This window comes from Stenella coeruleoalba (genome assembly GCF_951394435.1).
Source record: "Stenella coeruleoalba genome assembly, chromosome: 11".
In the NCBI taxonomy this organism is placed as follows: Eukaryota; Metazoa; Chordata; class Mammalia; order Artiodactyla; family Delphinidae; genus Stenella; species Stenella coeruleoalba.
The window spans coordinates 18016581-18043412 of NC_137157.1; the positions used below are offsets into that span (position 1 = coordinate 18016581).

The following is a 26832-nucleotide window of genomic DNA, read 5'->3' on the forward strand; positions in this document are numbered from 1 at the left end:
CCCCCGCTCGCCACAACCAGGGAAAGCCCGCGCACAGCAACAAAGACCCAATGCAGCCAAAAATAAATAAATAAATAAATAAATAAATTTTTAAAAAGAGAAGCATAGACCTGGGTGTGAAGGACAGTGGAGGGCTGGAGACTAACTTTCAACCAGTTCAGCTTAGATGGAAGGCATGGCACAGAGGACCTAGGGGAATCTTAAGCTCCAATCTTAACCTTCTGGTACTGGATTTCCAGTGAAGGGCTTTAGGGAGGAAAGGAACACTGAGAGTAGCGGGGTTTTCTTGTTTGTTTGTTTTTGTTTTTTTGATTGAAGTGTAATTGCTTTACAATGTTATGTTAGTTTCTGGTATACAGCAAAGTGATTCAGTTATATATATGAGCGTGTGTGTGTGTGTGCTTGTATACACTTTTTATACACTGTATATATTCACTTTTTCAGATTCTTTTCCATTATGGCTTATTACAAGATATTGAATATAGTTCCCTGTGCTATACAGTAGGTCCTTGTTGTTTATTTTACATTATAGTAGTATGTATGTGTTAATCCCAAACTCCTAATTTATCCCTCTCCCCCCAATCCCTTTCCCCTTTGGTAACCATAAGTTTATTTTCTATGTCTGTGAGTCTGTTTCTGTTTTGTAAATAAGCTCATTTGTATCATAGTTTAGATTCCACATATAAGTGGTATCATATGCTATTTGTCTTTCTCTTTCTGACTTCACTTAGTATGATAATCTCTAGGTCCATCCATGTTGATGCAAATGGCATTATTTTGTTCTTTTTTATGGCTGAGTAGTATTCCATTGTGTGTGTGTGTGTGTGTGTGTGTGTGTGTGTGTGTGTGTGTATATACCACATCTTCTTTATCCATTCGTCTATCAATGGACATTTAGGTTGCTTCCATGTCTTAGCTATTGTAGGTAGTGCTGCTATGAACATTGGGCGTGCATGTATCTTTTCCAATTAGTTTTCTCTGGATATATGCCCAGGATTGGGACTGCTGGATCATATAGTAACTCTTCAGTCAGTAGGATTCTACAAGACAACTGGCTTGTCTTCTTCCAAAAAAAGTTCATGAAAAATAAAAAGGCAGTGTGGTGAGGTGGGACTGATCAAGAGTAAAAGAAGCTAAAGATATGACAACCAAACTATAAAAAACAATATTGGAATAATGGGGACATTTTGAATATGGACTGCTTATCCAGTGATGTTAAATTAATGTTATTTTTCTTAGGTGTGATAATGGCATTGTGATTATATAGGAGGATGTCCTTGTTCTTAAGAGATGCACACGGAAGTATTTAGGGCTGCAGAGTCATGTGTATACATATGTATACATACATATATATATATACAGAGGGAGGGAAGAAGAGAGAGAGAGAAAGAGAGAAAGGAAATATGGCAACGTGTTAGCAATTGGTGAATCTGGTGTAGGGTATATGAAAATTCATTCTTTCAACTTTTTGGTAGACTTTAAATGTTTCAAGTGATAAAAAGAAAAGGAAAAATTGAACAAAAAAATAAGGGTACTCGGGACTTCCTGGCAGTCCAGTGGTTAAGACTGCGCGTTTCCACTGCAGGGGGCACGGGTTCCATCTTTGGTCAGGGAACTAAGATCCGCCATGCGGCGTGGCCAAAAAAAAAAGGTACTCAACCTGCATGTATATTTCAAATTAATTTACTGTAATTATTAAACAACAAAAATAGTCACTGTGACAGCTGTACCAGTGATGGATTGGGAAAGGGGAGGGAGCAGAAATCCTACAGGCAGGAAGTCCAGGAGGGAAGTTACTGCAGAGTTAATCAGTGAGATGAGGCAGGGTAGAAAGGAGATGGATAAAGAAACACTTAGGAGGTGAAACTGTAGGAATCAGGCGTTGGTTGGATGAGGGATTGGGAGGGAGCGGTGGAAGAGGATGCTCAGAGAACACTGAGGAGGAGCTTCTGTGGGGCAGGTGCTGATTTCAGTTGTGAACAGATGAGGTTTGAGGTGCTGCGCAGCTTCCTGGAGGAGAGGGTCATGTGTTCTATAAATCTTTTATATTATAAAAATATTTATATTATAAAAATATTTATAAGTCTGTAAATTTTTTTTTTTTTTTTTTTGCGGTACTTGGGCCTCTCACTGTTGTGGCCTCTCCCGTTGCGGAGCACAGGCTCCGGACGCGCAGGCTCAGCGGCCGTGGCTCACGGGCCCAGCCGCTCCACGGCATGTGGGATCCTCCCAGACCGGGGCACAAACCCGTGTCCACTGCATCGGCAGGTAGACTCTCAACCACTGCGCCACCAGGGAAGCCCTACAAATGTTTTTGAGGGTTCGTATCTCCAGGCACTCATGCTGGGCATATGGCAATGAACAAAACAGACAAAATGCCCTGCCTTCAAGGAGCTTATAGCCTATCACCGGGAGGGCAGACGATAAACCAGTGATGAAATGGGCAGTATGTTGGACGGTGGTCATTGCTGAGGAGAAGTGACATATGTGTTGCTGAGGTTAGGGGGTTTTGACTGAGTCTGGGGGACGTGAAGGAGCCAGCCACGTGGATATCTGGCAGGAGTGTTCCAGGTGAAGGGAATAGCATTCCCGGTGGAGGGAACGAGTGTAAAAGGCTCTGAGGCAGGAGAATGCCTGGCAAGGAGGCCAGTGTGATCAGGTGAGATCTTGTAGGACACTGTACAGACTTTGGCTTTTACTCTGAGAGAAATAGCGAGGGCTTGGAGAAGTTTAAACAGAAAACAACACAACCAACTAAAAGAAGACACAGGCAGAATCATCCAGTCAATGGATGGTAGTGATAAGGCCAGGGAGAAGGCGGTACCAGTGGTGAAGATCTTGGATATATTTTGAAGGTGGAACTGACAGGATTTGTGGCCAGTCCATCTGTGGGGAATGAGAAACAGAGAAGGGTCAAGGATCACACCAAGTTCATTTTCGCTGGAGCAATTAGAAGAATGGAGTTGCCGTTGTGCACCTGGGGGAGATGATGGGAGATGTGTGTTTTGGGCAAACGTCAGGAGTTCGAATTTGGACATGAGGATGCCTTCAAGTGGAGCCACCCAGTGGACACTTGGCTTTAGGAGTCTGGAGTCCACGTGAGAGATCTGGGCTGGAGACAGTAATTAGGGAGTTGTAGGCATATAAATGGTATTTCAAGCCAGGAGAGTCCACCATTTAAAGGTTCCAGAGATGGGGGAACAGCCAAAGAGGCTGAGGATGAGCGGTCCCCAAAGGTGGTGGGAAAGCAGGCGAGTGTGGGGTCCCGCAGGCTACGTACAGGACGTGTGTAGAGGAGGAGAGTGCGGGCAGGTGGCCTGCACCTCCCGTGCACCTGGGCCTCGCCCGCATAGTAATGAGTCCTGTGCTGCACTTGCTCACAGGCAGGAACCATGGTAACCCAGAATATGCTCTCTCACGCTCTGCCCCAGACACTCGTTTCCCTTGGCCCCAGATTTCTGCTTCTTATTCTATGTCTTCTTAAGATGTCTTGCAGCTGTTTCCTCCAGCTCTCATCCCGGACTTCCCCCCATCACTCTTCTACCCCTTTACAGCTCTGATCCCTCTGCCAAATCCATACCATCAGCTCCTCTCTAGAAGCTGCAAACATCTCTTGCGCACCTACTTAATCTATTAGAATGCTTTTGACTGCAAGCACCGGAAATACCCGTTTATAGCAGCTTAAACAGAATGTGCCACCATCAGAGACGAGGTCGCGTTGTGAAGAGGGAGAGAAGTGTGCCCATCAGGCATACGGAATCTTTATACAATTTCATATGCTTTTTAAAAAGTAAATGAAACAGGGAATTCCCTGGCAGTCCAGTGGTTAGGATTCCATGCTTCCACTGCAAGGGGCCGGGGTTCTATCCCTGGTCAGGGAACTAAGATCCTGCAAGCCGTGAGGCACGACCAAAAAAAAAAACCAAAATAAAAAGTAAATGAAACAGGCTTTCTCTTGGAGGTACATGCTTCTCAGGGCCTCCTTTCTGCCTTGTATTCTAAAAGCACCTTAGAAGGTTTCCTACAAGAATCTGCTTCAGGAATTTCCCTCCTTGGCTCACTACTGCTCTGCCTTGCAATTAGATGTGCATATCAGTTTCCTGAATCCTCTTATTTTATCTTTTTTTAAAAATTTTAATTTATTTATTTTTGACTGCGTTGGGTCTTTGATGCTGCGCCCGGGCTTTCTCTAGTTGCGGTGAGCGGGGCTACTCTTCACTGTGGTGCATGGGCTTTTCACTGCGGTGGCATCTCCTGTTGCGGAGCACGGGCTCCAGGTGCACGGTCATCAGTAGTTGTGGCTCGTGGGCTCTAGAGTGCAGGCTCAGTAGTTGTGGCACACGGGCTTAGTTGCTCCGCGGCGTGTGGGATCTTCCTGGACCAGGGCTTGAATATGTGTCCCCTGCATTGGCAGGTGGATTCTCAACCACTGCGCCACCAGGAAAGCCCCTCTTATTTTATCTTAAAGAGATTTTAGAGTTGCAACGTGCTGGACAGGGGAAAGATGAGCCCCCTTGCCAGATGAGTCAGCACTTACTCTTTGGCATGAGCTCAGTAGTTAGAGTAGCGGAGCACTCAAGGGAGAGCAGACCAACCTCGCCTGGGAGCTGTGAAATTTCATGAATACACAGTGACATCTGTTACCTGGAGCCCACCTCACCTGCCTCTGGGGTAGCCAGAATAGCCTTTCATGAGTTTCAGAACCTTGTGGTTAAAGAGCATCAGATTTGAAGTCAGAGAGCCCTAATTTCAAATCCCTGTTCTACTATTTACCAGCTGTGTGATTTTGAGCAAGTTACTGACCCTCTCTGAGCCACAATTTCCTCATTTGAAAAATGGAATTAGTAATATATCCATCCCGTTCTGGCCACAGGGAATGTATTTGTAAGGATTCGTTTGCAAGAAATTGAACCTCATTTCAAAGAAGTTTAAGGAAAAGAGGGGAATTGATTGGCTTGGCTGACTGGGATATACAGGGAGGAGCTGGCCTCAGGGATTTGGAGCCCAGAGCCTTCTGGTCTCCCCCTCATTCTCTCCTGTGGTACCAGATGGTCTCTGGAAGGGAACAGACATGTGGCCAAAGACCATTCTAGGCTGACATTACCTCAAAAAGTTAGCCGAATGTATATCATCCAGAATAGTAAATGGATAAAAGGTACCTGAAACCAATCTCAGAAGAATCATAAATAGCATGCTTTTTGACTCAATTCTTTCCCAAGTGCAGTAGGGGAAAAGGAGAAGGGCCGTTGCAAATGCACTCAGAGCTCCTGGGTGTACAGTCTATATCCTGGGAAAATGAAAGGGACATTGTAGCCAGTTGTTTACAGTGAGTTAAAGGCTTGAATGAAATCCCTGTTGAAGAGTTTCCCTAGATCACTGCCAACAAATTCTCACAACACTTTGGTTCATAAAGAAACCCTGGTGTACTATGCTATCCTGCTGTCTCTGTCATGTTGCTGATTTCTAAAGGTTACTATTCCTGGTTGCTGACGGCTGCATCCAGTCAAACGTCAAGTTCAGAAGTTCTTTTGAAGGACCGTAATTAAGAAGGATCAATTTAATTTTAAAATAAATTTTGAGTTTTCAAGACAAATTATTTATGGTAAATTAGCTTGTTTGTTTGTTTGTTTTTTAAGATAAAGGAAGTCAGTTTCCAACTCCTGGAAAATGCCACAAAGAAGTGAATGAATATGTGACAAAATTTAATTTTAGATTTCGAAACTAAGATGAATTTTTTTTTTCCTCCAGCAAAAATGGGTTTATTCACAATTAGCAGAGAATTTGAAGTCTGCAGCTACGGTGAGCCACGTGCAAGTTCCCTCATGGCAAGAGGAGAACACTTTTTTAGAGGGGAAAAAGGAAGCTGGGAGGGCTACAAAAACAGGGTCTGTGGCTTCTCTTTTTTTTTTTTAATTTTATTTTATTTATGTTTTTATACTGCAGGTTCTTATTAGTCATCCATTTTATACATATTAGTGTATATATGTCAATCCCAATCTCCCAATTCATCCCACCCCCCCACACCCACCCCCAGCCCCCTTTCCCCCCTTGGTGTCCATACGTTTGTTCTCTACATCTGTGTCTCTGTTTCTGCCCTGCAGACTGGTTCATCTGTACCATTTTTCTAGGTTCCACATATATGCGTTAATATATGATATTTGTTTTCTCTTTCCGACTTACTTCACTCTGTATGACAGTTTCTACATCCATCCACGTCTCTACAAATGACCCAATTTCGTTCCTTTTTATGGCTGAGTAATATACCATTGTGTGTATATATATATATATATATATATATATCACATCTTCTTTATCCATTCATCTGTTGATGGGCATTTAGGTTGCTTCCACGTCCTGGCTATTGTGCTGCAATGAACATTGGGGTGCATGTGACTTTTTGAATTATGGTTTTCTCTGGATATATGCCCAGTAGTGGGATTGCTGGGTCATATGGTAATTCTATTTTTAGTTTTTTAAGGAACCTCCATACTGTTCTCCATAGTGGCTGTATCAATTTACATTCCCACCAACAGTGCAAGAGGGTTCCCTTTTCTCCACACCCTCTCCAGGATTTGTTGTTTCTAGATTTGCTGATGATGCCTATTCTAACCAGTGTGAGTTGCTACCTCATTGTAATTTTGATTTGCATTTCTCTAATAATTATATTGAGCAGCTTTTCATCTGCTTCTTGGCCATCTGTATGTCTTTTTTGGAGAAATGTCTATTTAGGTCTTCTGCCCATTTTTGGATTGGGTTGTTTTTTTAATATTGAGCTGCATGAGCTGTTTATATATTTTGGAGATTAATCATTTGTCTGTTGATTCGTTAGCAAATATTTTTTCCCATTCTGAGGGTTGTCTTTTTGTCTTGTTTGTAGTTTCCTTTGCTTTGCAAAAGCTTTTAAGTTTCATTAGGTCCCATTTGTTTATTTTTGTTTTTATTTCCATTACTCTACGAGGTGGATCAAAAAAGATCTTGCTGTGATTTATGTCACAGAGTGTTCTTCCTATGTTTTTCTCTAAGAGTTTTATAGTGTCCAGTCTTACATTTAGGTCTCTAATCCATTTTGAGTTTCTTTTTGTGTATGGCATTAAGGAGTGTTCTAATTTAATTCTTTTACATGTAGCTGTCCAGTTTTCCCAGCACCACTTATTGAAGAGGCTGTCTTTTCTCCATTGTATATCCTTGCCTCCTTTGTCATAGATTAGTTGACCATAGGTGCGTGGGTTTATCTCTGGGCTTTCTATCCGGTTCCATTGATCTATATTTCTGTTTTTGTGCCATACCATACTGTCTTGATTACTGTAGCTTTGTAGTATAGTCTGAAGTCCAGGAGCCTGATTCCTCTAGCTCCTTTTTTCTTTCTCAAGACTGCTTAGGCTCTTCGGGGTCTTTTGTGTTTCCATACAAATTGTGAAACTTTTTGTTCTAGTTCTGTGAAAAATGTCATTGGTAGTTTGATAGGGATTGCATTGAATCTGTAGATTGCTTTGGGTAGTATAGTTATTTTCAGAATGTTGATTCTTCCAATCGGAGAACATGGTGTATCTCTCCATCTGTTTATATCATCTTTAATTTCTTTTATCAGTGTCTTATAGTTTTCTGCATACAGGTGTTTTGTCTCCCTTGGTAGGTTTATTCCTAGGTATTTTATTCTTTTTGTTGCAGTGGTAAATGGGAGTGTTTCCTTAATTTCTCTTTCAGATTTTTCATCATTAGTATATAGAAATGCAAGAGATTTCTGTGCATTACTTTTGTATCCTGAAACTTTACCAAATTTATTGATTAGCTCTAGTAGTTTTCTGGTGGCATCTTTAGGATTCTCTATGTATACTACCATGTCATCTGCAAAGAGTGACGATTTTACTTCTTCTTTTCCTTTTTGGATTCCTTTTATTTTTTTTCTTCTCTGACTGCCATGGCCAGGACTTCCACAACTATGTTGAATAATAGTGGCGAGAGTGGACATCCTTGTCTTGTTCCTGATCTTAGAGGAAATGCTTTCAGTTTTTCACCATTGAGAATGATGTTTGCTGTGAGCTTGTCGTATATGGCCTTTATTATGTTGAGGTAGGTTCCCTCTATGCCCACTTTCTGGAGAGTTTTTATCATAAATGGATGTTGAATTTTGTCAGAAGCTTTTTCTGCATCTGTTGAGATGAGCGTATGGTTTTTCTTCTTCACTTTGTTAATATGGCAATGACTGATTTGCGCGTATTGAAGAATCCTTGCATTGCTGGGATAAATCCCACTTGATCATGGTGTATGGACCTTTTAATGCGTCGTTCGATTCTGTTTGCTAGTATTTTGTTTAGGATTTTTGTCTATTTTCATCAGTGATATTGGTCTGTAATTTTCTTTTTTTGTAGTACCCTTGTCTGGTTTGGTATCAGGGTGATGGTGGCCTCATAGATTGAGTTTGGGAGTTTTCCTTCCTCTGCAATTTCTTGGAAGAGTTTGAGAAGGATGGGTGTTAGCTCTTCTCTAAATGTTTGATAGAATTCACCTGTGAAGCCCTCTGGTCCTGGACTTCTGTTTGTTGGAAGATTTTTCACAGTTTCCATTTCATTACTTGTGATTGGTCTGTTCATATTTTCTATTTCTTCCTGGTTCATTCTTGGAAGGTTATACCGTTCTAAGAATTTGTCCATTTCTTCCAGGTTGTCCATTTTATTGGCATAGAGTTGCTCGTAGTAGTGTCTTAGAATGCTTTGTATTTCTGTAGTGTCTGTTGTAACTTCTCCTTTTTCATTTCTAATTTTACAGATTTGAGTCCTCTCCCTCTTTTTCTTGATGAGTCTGGCTAATGGTTTATCAATTTTGTTTATCTTCTCAAAGAACCAGCTTTTAATTTTATTGATCTTTGCTATTGTTTTCTTTGTTTCTATTTCATTTATTTCTGCTGTGATCTTTATGATTTCTTTCCTTCTACTAACTTTGGCTTTTGTTTGTTCTTCTTTCTCTAGTTCCTTTAGGTGTAAGGTTACATTGTTTATTTGAGATTTTTCTTTTTTTTGAGGTAGGCTTGTATTACTATAAACTTCCCTCTTAGAACTGCTTTTGCTGCATTCCACAGGTTTTTGGATCTTTATGTTTTTGTTGTAATTTGTCTCTAGGTATTTTTTGATTTCCTCAGGGATGTCTTGGTTATTTAGTAACGTATTATTTAGCCTCCATGTGTTTGTGTTTTTTATGTTTTTTCCCCCTGTAATTGATTTCTAATCTCATAGTGTTGCAGTCAGAAAAGATGATTGATATGATTTCAATTTTCTTAAATTTACTGAGGCTTGATTTGTGACCCAAGATGTGATCTAGCCTGGAGAATGTTCCATGTGCACTTGAGAAGAAAGTGTAATCTGCTGTTTTTGGATGGAATGTCCTATAAATATCAATTAAATCTATCTGGTCTCTTGTGTCATTTAAAGCTTCTGTTTCCTTATTAATTTTCTGTCTGGATGATCTGTCCGTTGGTGTAAGTGAGGTGTTAAAGTCTCCCACTATTATTGTGTTACTGTTGATTTTCTCATTTATAACTTTTAGCAGTTGCCTTGTGTATTGAGGTGCTCCTATGTTGGTTGCATATATATTTATAATTGTTATATCTTCTTCTTGGATTGATCCCTTGATCATTATGTAGTGTCCTTCCTTGTCACTTGTAACATTCTTTATTTTAAAGTCTATCTTATCTGATATGAGTATTGCTACTCCAGCTTTCTTTTGATTTCCATCTGCATGGAATATCTTTTTCCATCCCCTCACTTTCAGTCTGGATGTGTCCCTAGGTCTGAAGTGGGTCTCTTGTAGACAGCATATATATGGGTATTGTTTTTGTATGCATTCAGACAGCGTGTGTCTTTTGGTTGGAGCATTTAATCCATTCACGTTTAAGGTAATTATTGATATGTATGTTCCTATTACCATTTTCTTAATTGTTATGGGTTTGCTTTTGTAGGTCCTTTTCTTCTCTTGTGCTTCCCACTTAGAGAAGTTCCTTTAGCATTTGTTGTAGAGCTGGTTTGGTGGTGCTGAATTCTCATCTTTTTCTTGTCTGTAAAGCTTTTGATTTCTCCATCCAATCTAAATGAGATCCTTGCTGGGTAGAGTAATCTTGGTTGTAGGTTTTTCCCTTTCATCACTTTAAGTATATCATGCCACTCCCTTCTGGCTTGTAGAATTTCTGCCGAGAAATCAGCTGTTAACCTTATGGGAGTTCCCTTGTATGTTATTTGTTGTTTTTCCCTTGTTGCTTTCAGTAATTTTTCTTTGTCTTTAGTTTTTGTCAATTTGATTACTATGTGTCTTGGCGTGTTTCTCCTTGGGTTTACCCTGCCTGGGACTCTCTGTGCTTCCTGGACTTGGGTGACTATTTCCTTTCCAATGTTAGGGAAGTTTTCTACTATAATCTCTTCAGATATTTTCTCCGGTCCTTTCTCTCTTTGTTCTCCTTCTGGAACCCCTATAATGCGAATGTTGTTGCGTTTAATGTTGTCCCAGAGGTCTCTTCGGCTGTCTTCATTTCTTTTCATTCTTTTTTCTTTATTCTGTTCCGTGGCAGTGAATTCCACCATTCTGTCTTCCAGGTCACTTATCCGTTCTTCTGCCTCAGTTATTCTGCTATTGATTCCTTCTAGTATATTTTCCATTTCAGTTACTGTGTTGTTCATCTCTGTTTGTTTGTTCTTTAATTCTTCTAGATCTTGACTAAACATTTCTTGTATCTTCTCGAACTTTGCCTCCATTCTTTTTCCGAGGTCCTGGATCATCTTCACTATCATTATTCTGAATTCTTTTTCTGGAAGGTTGCCTATCTCCACTTCATTTAGTTGCTTTTCTGGTTTTTTTTTTTTTTTTTGCAGTACGCGGGCCTCTCACTGCTGTGGCCTTTCCCGTTGTGGAGCACAGCCTCTGGACGCGCAGGCCCAGCGGCCATGGCTCACGGGCCCAGCCGCTCCGCGGCACATGGGATCCTCCCGGACCGGGGCACGAACCCGTGTCCCCTGCATCGGCAGGCGGACTCCCAACCACTGCACCACCAGGGAAGCCCTTTTCTGGGATTTTATCTTGTTCCTTCATCTGGTACATAGCCCTCTGCCTTTTCATCTTGTCTATCTTTCTGTGAATGTGGTTTTTGTTCCACAGGCTGCAGGATTGTAGTTATTCTTGCTTCTGCTGTCTCTCCTCTGGTGAATGAGGCTATAAGAGGCTTGTGCAAGCGTCCTGATGGGAGGGATTGGTGGTGGGTAGAGCTGAGTGTTGCTCTGGTGAGCAGATCTCTGTAAAACTTTAATCTGCTTGTCTGCTGATGGGTAGGGCTGAGTTCCCTCCCTGTTGGTTGTTTGGCCTGAGGCGACCCAACACTGGAGCCTACCCGGGCTCTTTGGTGGGGCTAATGGTGGACTCTGGGAGGGCTCATGCCAAGGAGTACTTCCCAGAACTTCTGCTGCCAGTGTCCTTGTCCTCACGGTGAGGCGCAGCCACCCCCACCTCTGCAGGAGACCCTCCGACACTAGCAGGTAGGTCTGGTTCAGTCTCCTATGGGCTCACTGCTCCTTCTCCTGGGTCCTACTTTGTGTGTGCCCTCCAAGAGTGGAGTCTCTGTTTCCCCCAGTCCTGTAGTAGTCCTGCAGTCAAATCCCACTACCTTCAAAGTCTGATTCTCTAGGAATTCCTCCTCCTGTTGCCGGACCCCCAGGTTGGGAAGCCTAACGTGGGGCTCAGAACCTTCACTCCAGTGGGTGCACTTCTGTGGTGTAAGTGTTCTCCAGTTTGTGAGTCACCCACCCAGCAGTTATGGGATTTGATTTTATTGTGATTGCGCCCCTCCTGCCATCTCATTGTGGCTTCTCCTTTGTCTTTGAATGTGGGGTATCTTTTTTTTTTTTTTTAATTTATTTTTGTCTGTGTTGTGTCTTCGTTTCTGTGCGAGGGCTTTCTCTAGTTGTGGCAAGCGGGGGCCACTCTTCATCGCGGTATGCGGGCCTCTCACTATTGCAGCCTCTGTTGTTGCAGAGCACAGGCTCCAGACGCGCAGGCTCAGTAGTTGTGGCTCTCGGGCCTAGTTACTCCCCAGCATGTGGGATCTTCCCAGACCAGGGCTCAAACCCATGTCCCCTGCATTAGCAGGCAGATTCTCAACCACTGCGCCACCAGGGAAGGCCCTTGATGTGGGGTATCTTTTTTGGTGAGTTCCAGTGTCTTCCTGTCGATGATTGTTCAGCAGTGAGTTGTGATGCAGGTGCTCTCGCGAGAGGTAGTGAGTACACGTCCTTCTACTCCGCCATCTTGAACCAATCTCCTAAGATGAATTTTATAATCTAAAATTCTTTTCTAATGGTTAAACTTCATTTTTTTTCATCAAACTTTCCTTGCTATCCTCTGCTTCTCTGAATGCCCACTGCTTCTTCTAATGAATATATAAGGTATTATGATAAGCATATAGATAAATTGTGAACTGGGGCATCCAGGAAGCAGAGTTATAACAGGCATATTTTGAGAACAGAGAGTCTGTTAGCTCTCTTGGATTTTCAGAGCACGAATAAAATACTCCAGAATATTGTGAAAAGATAGGATTTGGATTTGGAGAAATGTTTGGTTGAAATTTTTCATGATGTATCAGCCCTTTTCTTGTCTCCTTAGGCCCGGTGCTATTTTGAGAACGTTGAATCTGTATTTGATGATATAACTTACTTTTTAGCCACTGATTGCTATCCAAATCTAGAAAGTGTAGGAAAGAATCAGAAACCTTCTTTGGGACACGCGTCATCCTCTAGATTCAAAGTCCTTGATAAATCTCAAACCTCCCTTTGAACACTGTAAAATTAGAATGAAATATTAAAAAAAAATCAGTTCAGTGGAAAGGATAGTCTTCTCAACAAGTGATCCCAGAACAACTGGATATTTACATGCTAAAAAATGAACTTTAACTTATACCTCATGCCATATAAAAAATTAACTCAAATTGAAATGCAAAATATTAAACTACAAAATTCTCAGAAGAAAACATAAGAGAAACTCATCCTGACCTTGGGTTAGGCCAAAAATTCTTAGATATGACACTGAAAGCATGATCTGTAGAAGCAAAAAATTGATGAATTTGACATCATCAAAACTGAAAACTTTTGCTGTGCAAAGGAAAGTTTTAACTTTTCATTGTTAAAAGAATGAAGACAAGCCACCTACTGGGGGAAAGTATTTGCAAATCACACATCTAACAAAAGACCTGTATCCAGAGTATGTAAAGCTCTCCAAACTTAGAAATCAGAAAGCAATGATCCAATTAAAACATTGGGAAAAGATTTAAACAGACACTTCCCCATTGCATTAGTCAGCGTTCTCCAGAGAAACAGAACCGATCAGATGTATATGTATGCAGAAGAAGACTTATTATAAGGAATTGGCTCATGTGATTATGGAAACCAACAAGACTCAAGATCTGCAGGCTGAGTCAGCAAGATGGACACTAAAGAGAGCCAGAGGTGTAGCTCCAGTCTGAGTCTGCAGGTCTGAGAACCAGGAAAACTGCTGGTGTAGATCCAGTCTGATGGCTGGCAGCCTCAAGACCCAGGAAGAGCATGAGTTTCAGTTCGAGTCTGAAGGTAGGAAAAAGTCACTGTCCCACTTCAAAGGCAGTCAAACCAGAGACATTATCTTACTCAGGGGAAGGTCAGCTTTTTTGTTCTGTTTAGAACTTCAGCTAGTTGGATGAGGCCCACCTACATTAGAGAGGGCAATCTGTGTTCCTTCCACTACTGCTTTAACATTAATGTCATCCAAAAACATCCTCGCAGGAACACCCAGAATAGTATTTGACCAAATATTATGGCCCCTTCAAGTTGATACATAAAATTAACCATCACAACGATATACAGATGGCAAATAAACACATAAAAAGATCCTCAACATCAGTAGTTATTAGGGAAGTGCAAATTAAAACCACCACGAAATACACGTATTAGAACAGCTAAAATAAAGTACCAAGTGCTGACAAGAATGCTGAGCAACTGGACTTTTCTTTCATTGCTGGTAGGAATGCAAAATGATACGGCCACTCCGGAAAACAGACGGGCAAATTTCTTATAAACACACATCTACCAAATGACCCAGCAACCCCACTTCTAGGTCTTTACCACAGAGAAGTAAAACTTAAAATCATGCAAAAACCTCCAAACAAGTGTTTACAGATGCTTTATTCATAATCAAAAAACACTGGAAAGAACTCAGATGTCCTTCAATGGGTTAATGGATAAATAAACTGTGATACATTCTTACAGTGGAACGCTATTCAGTAATAAAAAGGAACAAATTATTGATTCATGAAACGGCAAGTATCAATCCCAGATGCGTCACGCTAAGCAAAAGAAGAGAGTCTTTAAAGATTGTATACCGTATGAATCCATTTACGTGACATTCTAGAAATGACAAAACTATAGCCACAGAGAATACATCAGTGGTTGCCGGGAGTTAGGTGTCAAGTTGGGTTTGCCTACAGAAGGGCAGCACAAGAGAATTTTTTGGAGGTGTTGGAATTGTTCTTTTTCTCATTTGTTGTGATTATCACAGGAATTTATGCATGTGTTAAAATTCATGGAACAATACAACCAGAAAAGTGAATTCTACTATATGTAAAAATTTAAACATTTAAAAATCAACAAGTCAAGGAACTTCCCTGGTGGACCAGTGGTTAAGACTCTGCACTTCCACTGCAGGGAGCATAGGTTTGATCCCTGGTCAAGGAACTAGGATCCCACATGCTGCACGGCCGCAAACAAAAAAAAGAAAATCAAGTCATATTTTGAAGCTGACCTGTTAATATGCAGTTAATCAATTACATGTGTCACAGGAAGTCTATTAAAAAAAAACAGGTTTACTGAATATTTGTTATACATCACCATTTGTGCCTCCCTGAGTGAAGCACTCTTTCTAATTATGGAAGTTCACAACAGGAAATTTGTGGAAATCCAGGACACTATAAAGAAATTACCTTGTCAACATGTCTCAAATGTCTTGGCAGAAAAATAGTTCTCATAAGGCCAATTCTTTATTCTCTAAAGAAGTAGTTGCCTCTTCTGTTAAAAGAAGTTGTTCCTGGGACTTCCCTGGTGTCCAGTGGTTAAGACTACAAAAAGCCACAGCACAAACCTGGCAAATCTTCCCAAAGCAGCAGTTTTTCTAGATGGTAAAACATTAAACACATGACTTTTCTATGACATATTAACCCAGATGTCAGTTGAATCAACCTACCCCAGGGATTCTGTAACCTTTAACCTGGGATGCACAGACCCTCAGAGTGTCCATGGATACATTTCATTTTCTCATGCACTTAGATGAGGAAAAATGTGAGCATTTCCTTCGTTTGTGAATATAGGAAACAAGCCACAGAAGGAACTGTAGTACCTGTGACTTCCTCATCAGTGTAAATCAGGTACTTTCATGTTACATCACAGCTGCTACAAATATCTCACATCTTTTAAAGCTCATTACTACTTAAAGCTACAATAAGTATTATACCTGCTAATAGCCCTTGTTATTTAATAAAGAAGCATGTTTAATGCTATAGGTATCACAAATTTGTTTTTTCCCCCCAATATTCTGATAATTTTCTTTAAAAGTGTGTAATTGGTTTTCTTTATAATACAATATATCTTTTAAGCTTTTAAAAACATTATTCTGGGAAGAGGTCTATGGGATTCACCAGACTTCCAAGATACTTATGTCAAAAAAAGTTTAAGATTCCTGCCATCTGCCATAGATTTGGAGATTCAAATGCAATTAACTCACAACTAACTCACCTTTCCTCCATCCAATATTCCCTCCAAACTTTGTACCAATTCTTGATGACTTCCATTCTCATGTCCGGTGCCCACAGAACTTTCTAGCTCAGTTGTTTCTCTCCCCTGTCCTCCATGTCCAAAATAAAGAACATTGCCCCGTTCCCTTGATTTCCCTTAAACACAGCAACATGTGTCTTTAGATCCAGAGGGGAAAGCAGTGTAGAGGTAGGGTGGGGATTAGAAGGTGCAGAGCATGGCAGAGACTGTGGACTGCATATTGGAAATTCCAGTTATTTGAAAGTCCCTAGGGCCCATCTGCACAGGGAAAGAAGTTCTCTTGGGCGACTGGCAGCTCCTGTCCTGTGATCTTTCTCCTCCTTACACGCTGTTCTTCTTGGGCTGCTGCCAAACCCGGGGATTCCAGCTCATCATTTACTCGACCCAGTTAGCTTTCTCCTGATCTCACCCCTATCCATCACATCTGTGTATAGAAGACCTTGATTACATAACGAAGAGTTTTCTCCCTGAGAGGAGCTCTTCCGACAATGAAGGGACTATTTTTTTCCCCTATATTTATGTACAGTTTACATGAACTTGAAGGTAAAACAAGAAACTTGTAAGATATTTTGAACTCACTTGGGATGACTTTGGAGTGTCCGCTCTTCTTTATCATCAGAATTTCTGTGGGAATGTTTGAGAAACATTGCTTTAGGGCTTTAAGGAAGACAAAGGCTGATGGAGGGGGTTACATGCATTTAAAAGAAAATCCAGGGATTTCTCTGGTGGCGCAGTGGTTAAGAATCCGCCTGCCAATGCAGGGGACACAGGTTCGATCCCTGGTCCGGGAAGATCCCACATGCTGCCGAGTAGGTAAGCCCGTGTGCCACAACTACTGAGCCTGCGCTCTAGAGCCTGCAAGCCACAACTACTGAGCTATGCGCCACAACTACTGAAGCCTGCGTGCTCTAGAGCCCGTGAGCCACAACTACTGAGCCCACGAGCCACAACTACTGAAGCCTGCACACCTAGAGCCTGTGCTCCTCAACAAGAGAAGCCACCGCAATGAGAAGCCTGCACACCACACAAAGAGTAGTCCCCGCTCGCTGCAAATAGAGAAAGCCCGCGTGCGGCAACGAAGATGCAATGCAGCCAAAAAAATAAATAAAATAAAATCCATATTCCTTTACAGACCCCACAGTTTGTCTCCAGCCTCTTCTAGCCAGTCTCTCCCTTACTCCACTCTGTTCCAGCCTCATTGAACCTCTTGCGGTACTTAGAATCATCAGCCCCAGGGCCTTTGCACTTGCTGTTCCCTTTGCCTGGGATGCTCTTCTGCATTCTCTCCACTGGCTCCTGCCCTTTCTTCTGATCAAATGTCATCTCCTCAGTGAGGTGTTTCCTGATTTCTCACCAAGATGCCTCCCGGCCTCTATTCATCTTTATCCCAGCACTTCTGTTTTTTACTTCATATCACTTACCATAATTAATTATTTTACTTGTTACATTTTAATATCTCTTTTCTCTACTGAAAGCAGCTCCATGATGATAGGGACTGGGACTGATCTGTGCGTTGCTGCATCCCCAGTACATAGCACAGTGCTGGGCTTTTAGTAGGATCTCAATAAATATTTACTGAATGATTGAATGGAGCATAAAATGTGCCCCTCTCAGGATGGTTCTGTTTTCACAAGGGATTACTGAAGATGTAGAAGCTTCCTTATCAAAGGAATGAAGTTATGGTAGCAGGAAAAAAAGGCACAGGATTGATATTTTACATCAAGGGAAACGTCTTATGTGACATTTCTTCCAGTTAGTGCCATCTGATCTGCTAACCCAGAGGGCTGACAGGGCAGTTTTTGGAGAAGGTAAAAGATTACGCTTTGGGAGTCCTTTGTACGTTTTGTACAGCCAGAGAAATCAATTTGAAGAGGTGAGCGCTGAATTCAAGAACTATTTAGTTAAAAATTCTAGATTCAGAACAGTTAAGAATGACTGCAGGGCTTCCCTGGTGGTGCAGTGGTTGAGAGTCTGCCTGCCGATGCAGGGGACACGGGTTCGTGCCCTGGTCCGGGAAGATCCCACATGCCGCGGCGCGGCTGGGCCCGTGAGCCATGGCCACTGGGCCAGCGCGTCTGGAGCCTGTGCTCTGCAACAGGAGAGGCCACAACAGTGAGAGGCCCGCGTACCACAAAAAAAAAAAAAAAAAAGAATGATTGCAAAATTTTCCACATAGCAAATGGTCAAAGATGTAGTCCTTAATAATTGTGTTATGACTTTTGGGTTGATTGTCTTTTAAAAATAATTTTTATTCTTTAATCCACAGGTCACAGTTTTTATCCACATGAACACACATGGCTTTGTTACGAAAAAGTAAGATTACAAACTTTTAAAAATTATGATTAAAAATAGATATTTTGGAGGACTGTTTTGATGCTGAATCTTATTCTTTTTCTTTTTAATCTTCTTTGGTTTTCATGGATGGTTTTCCCACAGACAGTTGTTGGCATCATCATATGAGGATGATTTCCGTAGAAAGTTGTTGAGTGTTTTGTTCAGAGGTGGATTTTTCATGAGAGGGGTCAGATGTTTCCATAAAAGTTGCAAATATTATTTATTTTCTCATTTTAAATAAGTATTCATGTTTCTGCCTAATTTAGCGTTTGTAATTTCGTATTCTTATTCTTAAAGATTCACTTCAAATTATGTAATCTTCAGACCCCATCAAAACCTGGACTTGCCTCTGATTTTATATCCAGTTGTTTGTGAATCTAGGGGAAAAATAATTACTTAATTGTGTTAGTTACCCTCAGAATAGAGTTGCCCAATGTGGCAGATGAAAAGACAAGATATACAGTTAGATTTGAATTTCTAATAAACTATGAATAATTTTTTAGTATAAGTATATCCCCAATATTGCATGGGACATACTTATACTAAAAAAGGGTCAGATGGTAGTAGACATTAGGCTGCTTCGTCAAAGTGGCTGTGGGAAGCGAATGTTAATCAGTTGTATCGATAAACTATAGAACTTTGTCCCTTATCTTCTGTTTCTGTATAGTTTTGTTTTAAACTGAGTATAGTATCTGGTTGTCTCTGGCTGAATCTGATAACCCAGAAAGGCAGAGAAGGGATGGATGTCAGCAAGGCAGAACCATTGAGCCTTAGGACATAGCTCTGGAAGGCATCCGTGGAGATTGTCCAACTCCTTCCTTTTACAAATGTGAAGACAAAGGCCTAGGGGCCAGAAAATAGATCAGTATGAGGCCAATAAGTATAAACATCTTGACACACAAAAATAGTAAATAATAATACGAAACAATTTTAAAGTCTTTATTGGGCCTCCATTGCCTTTGGTAACTCTCAAAACACCCCTGCAAGGTAGTGGTTATTATTACAATCCCCATTTAGCAGATGAGCAGACTGAGGCCCAGAGAGGTTAAGTAACATGTCCAAGGCCACACAGCTAGTAGGTGGTAAAATGAGATTTGAGTCTGACCTCAAATCCCAGCCCTTTCCCCTGCTGCCAATGTTTACCAAACTGCAGGCACTTGTGTACTGCATGTGGCAGTGTACCACTTTCTCAACTTCTCATCATCTGTGTTCCTTCTGTTCTGTGCATGACTTACTATTTTCTTTAAATTGACTCATTTAAAAAATTATAAGTGTATTTTGTAATAGAAAGTGTATATCCTTACTATAAGTAGAGTAACAGTTATGTCTCAGAAGAAGGTGATTGTACAAATATATATGGTTAGAGTAACGTTTTCAATTCTGGGTAGCTTTGGTTACCTGCCTGCATGTGAATTAGGACTGATTTCTCACTGTGATTTAATGTTCCTTAATGCTATGAACACAAGCCTCCTGAATCATCCCATGTACAACCAGTGGTGTATGGCTCCATACTTAGGAAAACACCATCCGACACCATTCTAGTTCTCAGTAGATCCTAAGGGCAAGCATCACTGTTTTGGAAAGGATGGCCCTGGAGGCTTAGACTGGGAAGAGGTATTGGGATCTTCTAACCTCTTACTCAGGGCAAGAGATTTATGTACATCATCCTTGGCCAGTGGTAGAACTAACTGAGAAGCAGCTGTTATAATGACTAAGAACATGTATTCATAATAAGCACTGGCTCATCATAAGTGTCATATAAATGTTGGCTATTATTTGCAACAAAGTATTCCTGCACAGAAAGTGGCTCCAGAGGCAACATCATGCAGTCATCAAGGTTGTAGCTTCTGCCGTCAGACTGCCTGGGTTTAGCCCTGGCTGTCCTTAAACTACATCTGTGTAGCCTTGAGTATCGGCAGTATCTCAGATTAACTCTTGACTCCACGTGCTACCTGCTTAGAGAAAGGTTCCAGGCCTCCAGTCCTGTGTATGTCAGGGACAGCGTCTGTTCCCACTGGCTATTCTAAACTTATTCCACAGTTTCAGTTTGATAGGTTATACTTGAACATGTTTCTGTTTTTATTTCAGTTAACCAGGTGTTGCTGTTCCTTTTGATTGTGACCATCTGTGGGATTCTGTATAAGAAAGTTCATAGGGGGACTGTGCTCAGGAACGAAACAGGTATGCATAGTGACCTAAGCCAGTCACAAAAAGTCAGATACTCTGTGATTCCACCAACATGAGGTACTTAGAGTAGCCAAATTCATAGAGACAGAAAGCATAGTGATGACTGCCGGGGGCTGGGTGGGGGGAGGGGAAAGGGGAGTTGTTGTTTAATGGGTATAGAGTTTCAGTTTTACAAAATGAAAAGCGTTAGGGGGATGGATGACAGTGATGATTGTACAACAGTGTGAATGTATTTAATACCACTGAACTGTACACTTGAAAATGGTTAAGACGGTAAATTTTATGTTGCGTATTTTACCGCAAAGAAAAAATATATTAAAAAAAAAGAAGAACGGGGCTTCCCTGGTGGCGCAGTGGTTGAGAGTCCACCTGCAATGCGGGGGACACGGGTTCGTGCCCCGGTCTGGGAGGATCCCACATGCCGCGGAGCGGCTGGGCCCGTGAGCCATGGCCGCTGAGCCTGCGCGTCCGGAGCCTGTGCTCCGCAACAGGAGAGGCCACAACAGTGAGAGACCTGCGTACCGCAAAAAAAAAAAAAAAAAAAAGAAGAACGGAGCAGGCAGGCAGCCATGTGGTCCATCAAGATGAGATACCTAAGAACACAGTTTGAGTCCTTCCAATAGCTGGGTTCAGAGAGAAACAAAAATTCAGTCAGCTTCCAAGTACCTGCTTTTAGAATATCAACCCAAGGCCAAATTTTCAGTTGTGTTGTAGAATGATCAGTGCTATTCAAACTTAGCACATATCAGAATCACACAGAGGGCTTGTTCAAACACAGTCCTGGCCCCAGGTTTTGAATCGGTAGTTCGGGGGTGGGGCTGAGAATTTGCATTTCTGATGAACTCCCAGTTGATGCTGAGGCTGTTGGTTTTCGGACCTCACTCTGAGTGGCCTGCTCTGCATCCACCCTTCTGGAGTCTCTCAATAATTTCGCTTATGAGCAAAATCGCTGCATTGACCATATGTCCTCCTCCAGCTGCACTGGGAGCCCAGTTCCCCTCTTCAGGGGTGAATTGCATGGGATGGAACCTCACTTCTCCAAACATACAAAGCCAACACACACAAAAATTAAGTAGCACCAGCAGTGTTTTATTTTTCGTTAGTTTACTGTTTTATATCAGCAAAATGAATATACTCATTTATGGAAAATACAGAATATTACCTGGAGCTGTATCAGCCAAAGGCAGACACAGGTACTATTTTGGTGCATTATATACATTCATATTCACACCTTTTTTTAAGCCAGAGGCTTAGGCACTGGACACTCTACAAGGAACAAAATAATGTCCCTGCTCTCGCAAAGCTGACTTTTTCAATATAAAAAAATTCATAAGGACTTCCCTGGAGGCGAGTGGTTAAGAATCCACCTGCCAATGCAGGGGACACGGGTTCGAGCCCTGGTCCAGGAAGGTCCCACATGCCGCGGAGCAACTAAGCCTGTGCGCCACAGCTACGGAGCCTGCATGCCTAGAGCCCGTGCCCCGCAACAAGAGAAGCCACTGCAATGAGAAGCCCGCCACCTCGAGGAAGAGTAGCCCCCGCTCACCTCAACCAGAGAAAAGCCCGCATGCAGCAACAGAGACCCAACACAGCCAAAAATTAATTAATTATTTTAAAATTCATAAAAAATTAAAAATATGTATAATCAGGTCTAGATGAACATTAGGAGCCTCTGGAACGTGAATGATTTCCATACATAGATATGTGTGCAGATATTTATAGGGCATTATTGATAGTAGCCCCAAACTGGAAGCAATCCACATGGGAATCAAGTACTGAATATATAAAATGTGTTATATCCATGCAATGGAGTACTTTCCAACAGTAAAAAGGAACAAACTACTAATACATGATACAATATGAATAAACCTCACACACATACTAAATGAAAGATGCTAGACCAAAAACACCACATGTTATATGATTCCATTTAAAGGAAACTTCTAGGAAAGGCAACTCTATGGAGACAGAAAAACAGGTCAGTGGTTGCCTGGGGCTGGGAGTGGGAGTGGCTTGACTGCAACCCAGCTGAAGGGAAATTTCCTGGTGATGAAAATTGTTCTAAAATGGGATTTTAGAACATTCTAAATGTTCTAAAATGGGATAAATTTACTAAATATCATTGAACTATGTACTTACAGTAGGTAAGTTTAAAGAAATCTGTATTAGTCTGCCTGGGCTGCCATAACAAAATACCACAGACTGGGTAGCTTAAACAACAGACATTAATTTTCTCACAGTTCTGGAGGCTGGAAGTCCAAGATCAAGGTGCCGGCAGGGCTGGTTTGTCCTGCAGAGGAACGCCTTCTCTCTGTGTCCTCACGTGGCCTGGTGTCTTTTCCTCTTCTTATAGGGACGCTAGCCATATGGAATTAAGGGTGGGCCTCATTTAACCTAACTGCCTCTTTAAAGGTCCTATCTCCAAATACAGTCACATTCTGAGGTACTAGGGGTTAGAGCTTCAACATATGAATTTTAGGGGTACGCAATTCAGTCCATAGCAGTATGTAACTAATGACTCAATAAATTGCTTTGAGAAAGGTCGAGAGAGAGAGAGACAGAGACAGAGACAGAGACAGACAGAGACAGAGACAGAAAGAGAGAGAGAAGGTCATACAAGGCCAAATGTGGTCTGAACTTTGAGCTTGTTACTCCTCACATTTTACTTCCTGCCCATAAACCAACACATTCAGTCGGCAGATCGCATTGCAAATTCCTTTCTCCATGGAAAGAAATTAGTTGCTTTTATAATAGCTGTTAAAAGAACTGTGAGGAAATGCACATCCTGACTAATTGGCTATATATTTATATACGATAAAGTGTTTTCACCACATGAATGGATCCAATAGCACATTTTTATCCCACACAGTGTTAAAATTTAAAAAAAGAGAGGGAATCAGTGTTATGAAATACCACTCAAAAGAACATAGTTGGCATGGAAAGATGGATGTCTGTGGTATGTAAGTGGAAAAAGCAGGTTACAGAAGACTATGAAAAGTATGATTTCATTTTTTTTTTCAGTTTAAAACTTTTTAAATTTGTTTCAAAGTTAAACCCAAGACACACTGACTTCATAGGAAATCCACTGAGAAATGTTTTTCTAGGCTGGACACCTCTTTCCCTTTAGTCTCACCCAGCAGCGTATGCACATGTTAATTACTTTCATTTTATAATCACTGCTGTCCCACCACTATACCAAGATCACCTAAACTGTGTGTGTAGCATTCTGAATGTTCTTAGTTACACCCTAATTTCACTAACTGCAAAAGATTTTCTGGGCTACCCTGTCACTTGAATTTTTTGGCTACTTTTGAAGATGAAGTCCAAAGAACTCTTAAATGATTCTCCTTTGCGGGGGGGAGGGTGGTATTTTGGTTTTAAAATAATACATCAAATTTCATGTAATATTTATATAATATGTAGTATATGTGCTTTTGTGTGTACATTAAGAAGGGTTTGAGAGGCACATACCACACTGGTAACCTTTGGAATGTGGGCTGCGAGGTCTGCAGAAAACAGTCACCATTTAGATACTCTTCTGTTTGACTGGAATTTTCCAGAGGTGCATGTTAATATTTTATAGACTTTATTTTTTAGAGCAGTTTTAGTTTCACAGCAAAACTGAGCAGAAGGTGCAGAGATTTCCCCCATACCCCTTTCCACCACACACACACACACACACACACACACACACACACACACACACACGTGCACACGCACACATGCGCGCACACATGCACTCGCTCACACACACGCGCTCATACACACACACACACACACACACACACACACAGCCTCCCCCACTATTAACATCCCGTACCAGAGTGGTACATGTGTTACAATCTGTGGACCTATGTTAACACATCATTTTCACTAGTGTCCATAGTTAAATTTTTTTTTTTGGCCATGCTGTGCAGCATGCAGGATCTTAGTTCCCTGACCAGAGATCAAACCCATGTCCCCTGCAGTGGAAGCAGGGAGTTCTAACCATTGGGCCACCAGGGAATTTCCACCAGTGTCCATAGTTTACATTAGGGTTCACCCCTGGTGTTGTATATTTTATGGGTTTTGAGAAATTTATAAGGACATTTATCTATCATTATAGAATACAGAATAGTTTCAGTGCCCTAAAAATCCTCTGTACCTCACCTATTCCATATTAATCTTCACAATTTTTAAAACATTAATTCAAAGAACTAGTGTCATAACGTGAAGTCCAGAGGCCCTGGGAAGTCATGTACTGAAGAAAAACATGGTAGCATTCTATGGAATCTCCTGATAATGACACTCCATGGAATCTCCCGACAGTTTCCTTGCAGTCAGCATGCTGGTGATTCACTCTTGGCCCATTTGGGGTGCAGCAAGTTTATATGTTTGGCTAAAATAGTTCTAATTTGAAATGGGATTCAGAGATTTGGCACTGGGAGTGCAGACATTTCACCTCTTCTAGAAATGGACATTGTTTGATAAGAGTTACTTGTGAGAAGGGTCTAAAGCAATATAATAAATTTCTGGTCCATATGCCATTATTATATGAGATTTTTATGGGTACCAAATGGCTTCTCATAACAAACCTTTTAATGGTCTGGCTCAGGCAGCATTTGGTGTAACAGATCCAAGTAGTACAATGGCTGATTCCCAAAGATCTGCTAGGATGGGGCATTGGTGAAGAATTACAGTTGAAAAATCTTCCCACCCTTCCTCCAACGTGCCTTCATCTATCATTCTGTCCAGGAAAGACTTCTAGGCAGAGAGCATTTTGGCTTAGGTTAGCTCCCAGATTCTCTGACTGGCAGAGGCTTTTAAGCAGTATGGTGGTGTGATGTGTCTGCAGCAGAGCTGTAAACTCAGTGTTTGACCTTCCCTTGGGGTGCTCTTCTTTCAAGGCGACGTGTTCCTCCAAACCTCATTCTGCCCATAGCCTGATAAAGGACTCTATCTGAGCCTGACAGCCAGGTACTGCCCCAGATTTTCAACCCTTCCCTCTTTCTTTGCCCCTAAGAGTCACCCATGAATTATTCCTCTAGGGCCCTGTTCTCTAAGGCCAATACACCATATCTGTTTAGTTGATTTCAGCAAACTTTCATTAAGTGCTTGCTAGGTGCCAGACTCAGTGGGGATAGTACAATGAGCTTACAGTCTAGTATAGGAGGCATACACATGAATAGATTCTTCCCATGCAGTGTGGTGAGTTCTCAAATAGAGGTTTCTAATGAATTCACCCAGCCAGCCAGCCAGCCAACCATCCAAAATGTATTGAGAATCTACCATGTTCCAGCACTGGGCTAGCTGCAGAGGAGACAGAGGTGAACAAGATACTGTCCCAGCCTTCACAGAGCTCCTAGTGTTACAGGAGAGAAAGGAAAGACATGCTACCAAATAAATTGCAGTGCAGCTGGTAAATCCACTCACAAGCAAGGACAGAGTGACCATGGGTGAGGGCTGAACTAATTTGTGTTAGTGAGCTGTTAAAGGCTTCCTGGGGGCTCCCATGTCTATACTGCATTTGGAATGAATATGTAATAGTTAGACATGCAGGAGGGGATGAAAATAATATTCCAGGTATCAGAAACAGCCTGTGAAAAGGCATTAAGATAAGGGACAACAGTAAGGTGCCAGTATTCAGGGAACCGCTAGTATTTTTGCAACGCTGGAATAGAAGTAGACAAGGCTAGAGAAGTGAACAGGGACTGGATCCACGTGTGCCAGGAATGGAATGTGGCTCTATCCTATAGAAACCATGGGAGAACTTTAAGCAATGAAGAAACATAGTCAAATTTTCATTTAGGCAAATCACTTAGATGCCTGCAGGTACCATATGATTAGGCAACATACCACATGATTAGGGGACCTCCCCAAGATGACAGTTTAGTTCAAAAGGAACAGTCCCTTAAGAAATTTTTTCTTCTCTTTATAAAAGCAACCTGTAATTACTTTGGAGAATTTGGAAAGTACAAGAAACACAAATAAGGAAATTAAAATTACTCAATTCTATAAATAGACATAGATCCATTTGCAAATATGCATGTGTCAAATTGGGATCAAATACTGGAAAGGATTTTGTGTTCTCTCCCCCCCACCCTTAACATTATATTATGAGCATTATCTCATGCCAGCAAATATACTGTGAAAAATTATTGTAGTGGTGGAAATTTCACTTGTGGAGGAAGGTGGTGGAAGAGATATAGGAGATAAAGAGGGAGGCCTTTCAATATTTCTTTTTTTTTTTTTTTTTTTTTGGTATGTGGGCCTCTCACTGTTGTGGCCTCTCCCGTTGCAGAGCACAGGCTCCGGACGCGCAGGCTCCGCGGCCATGGCTCACGGGCCCAGCCGCTCTGCGGCACGTGGGATCTTCCCGGACCGGGGCACGAACCCGCGTCCCCTGCACCAGCAGGCGGACTCTCAACCACTGCGCCACCAGGGAAGGCCCTCAATATTTCTTAAATTGTACAAAGCAGAGTACCTGGTGGTTAGTTTCATACAC

At 41.6% G+C, this 26832-nt stretch overlaps 1 protein-coding gene across 5 annotated transcripts in view; it reads left to right on the forward strand.

Moving 5' to 3' along the window:
* GLT8D2 (glycosyltransferase 8 domain containing 2) overlaps nucleotides 1–26832 on the forward strand; it is a gene marked incomplete at its 3' end in the record, with an annotated part of 56982 nt that overhangs the window by 16081 nt on the left and 14069 nt on the right. For 4 of the 5 annotated variants that reach the window (XM_079937167.1, XM_079937165.1, XM_079937164.1 and 1 more), the window contains exons 4-5: nucleotides 18094–18140; nucleotides 20250–20342. In XM_079937167.1, coding sequence (XP_079793293.1) covers nucleotides 18122–18140; nucleotides 20250–20342 — 112 coding nt within the window. In that variant the 5' untranslated portion in view covers nucleotides 18094–18121. Of the gene's footprint in view, nucleotides 1–5775; nucleotides 5800–18093; nucleotides 18141–20249; nucleotides 20343–26832 lie in introns of those variants that run through there. The other variant, XM_079937168.1, reaches the window with a different exon arrangement.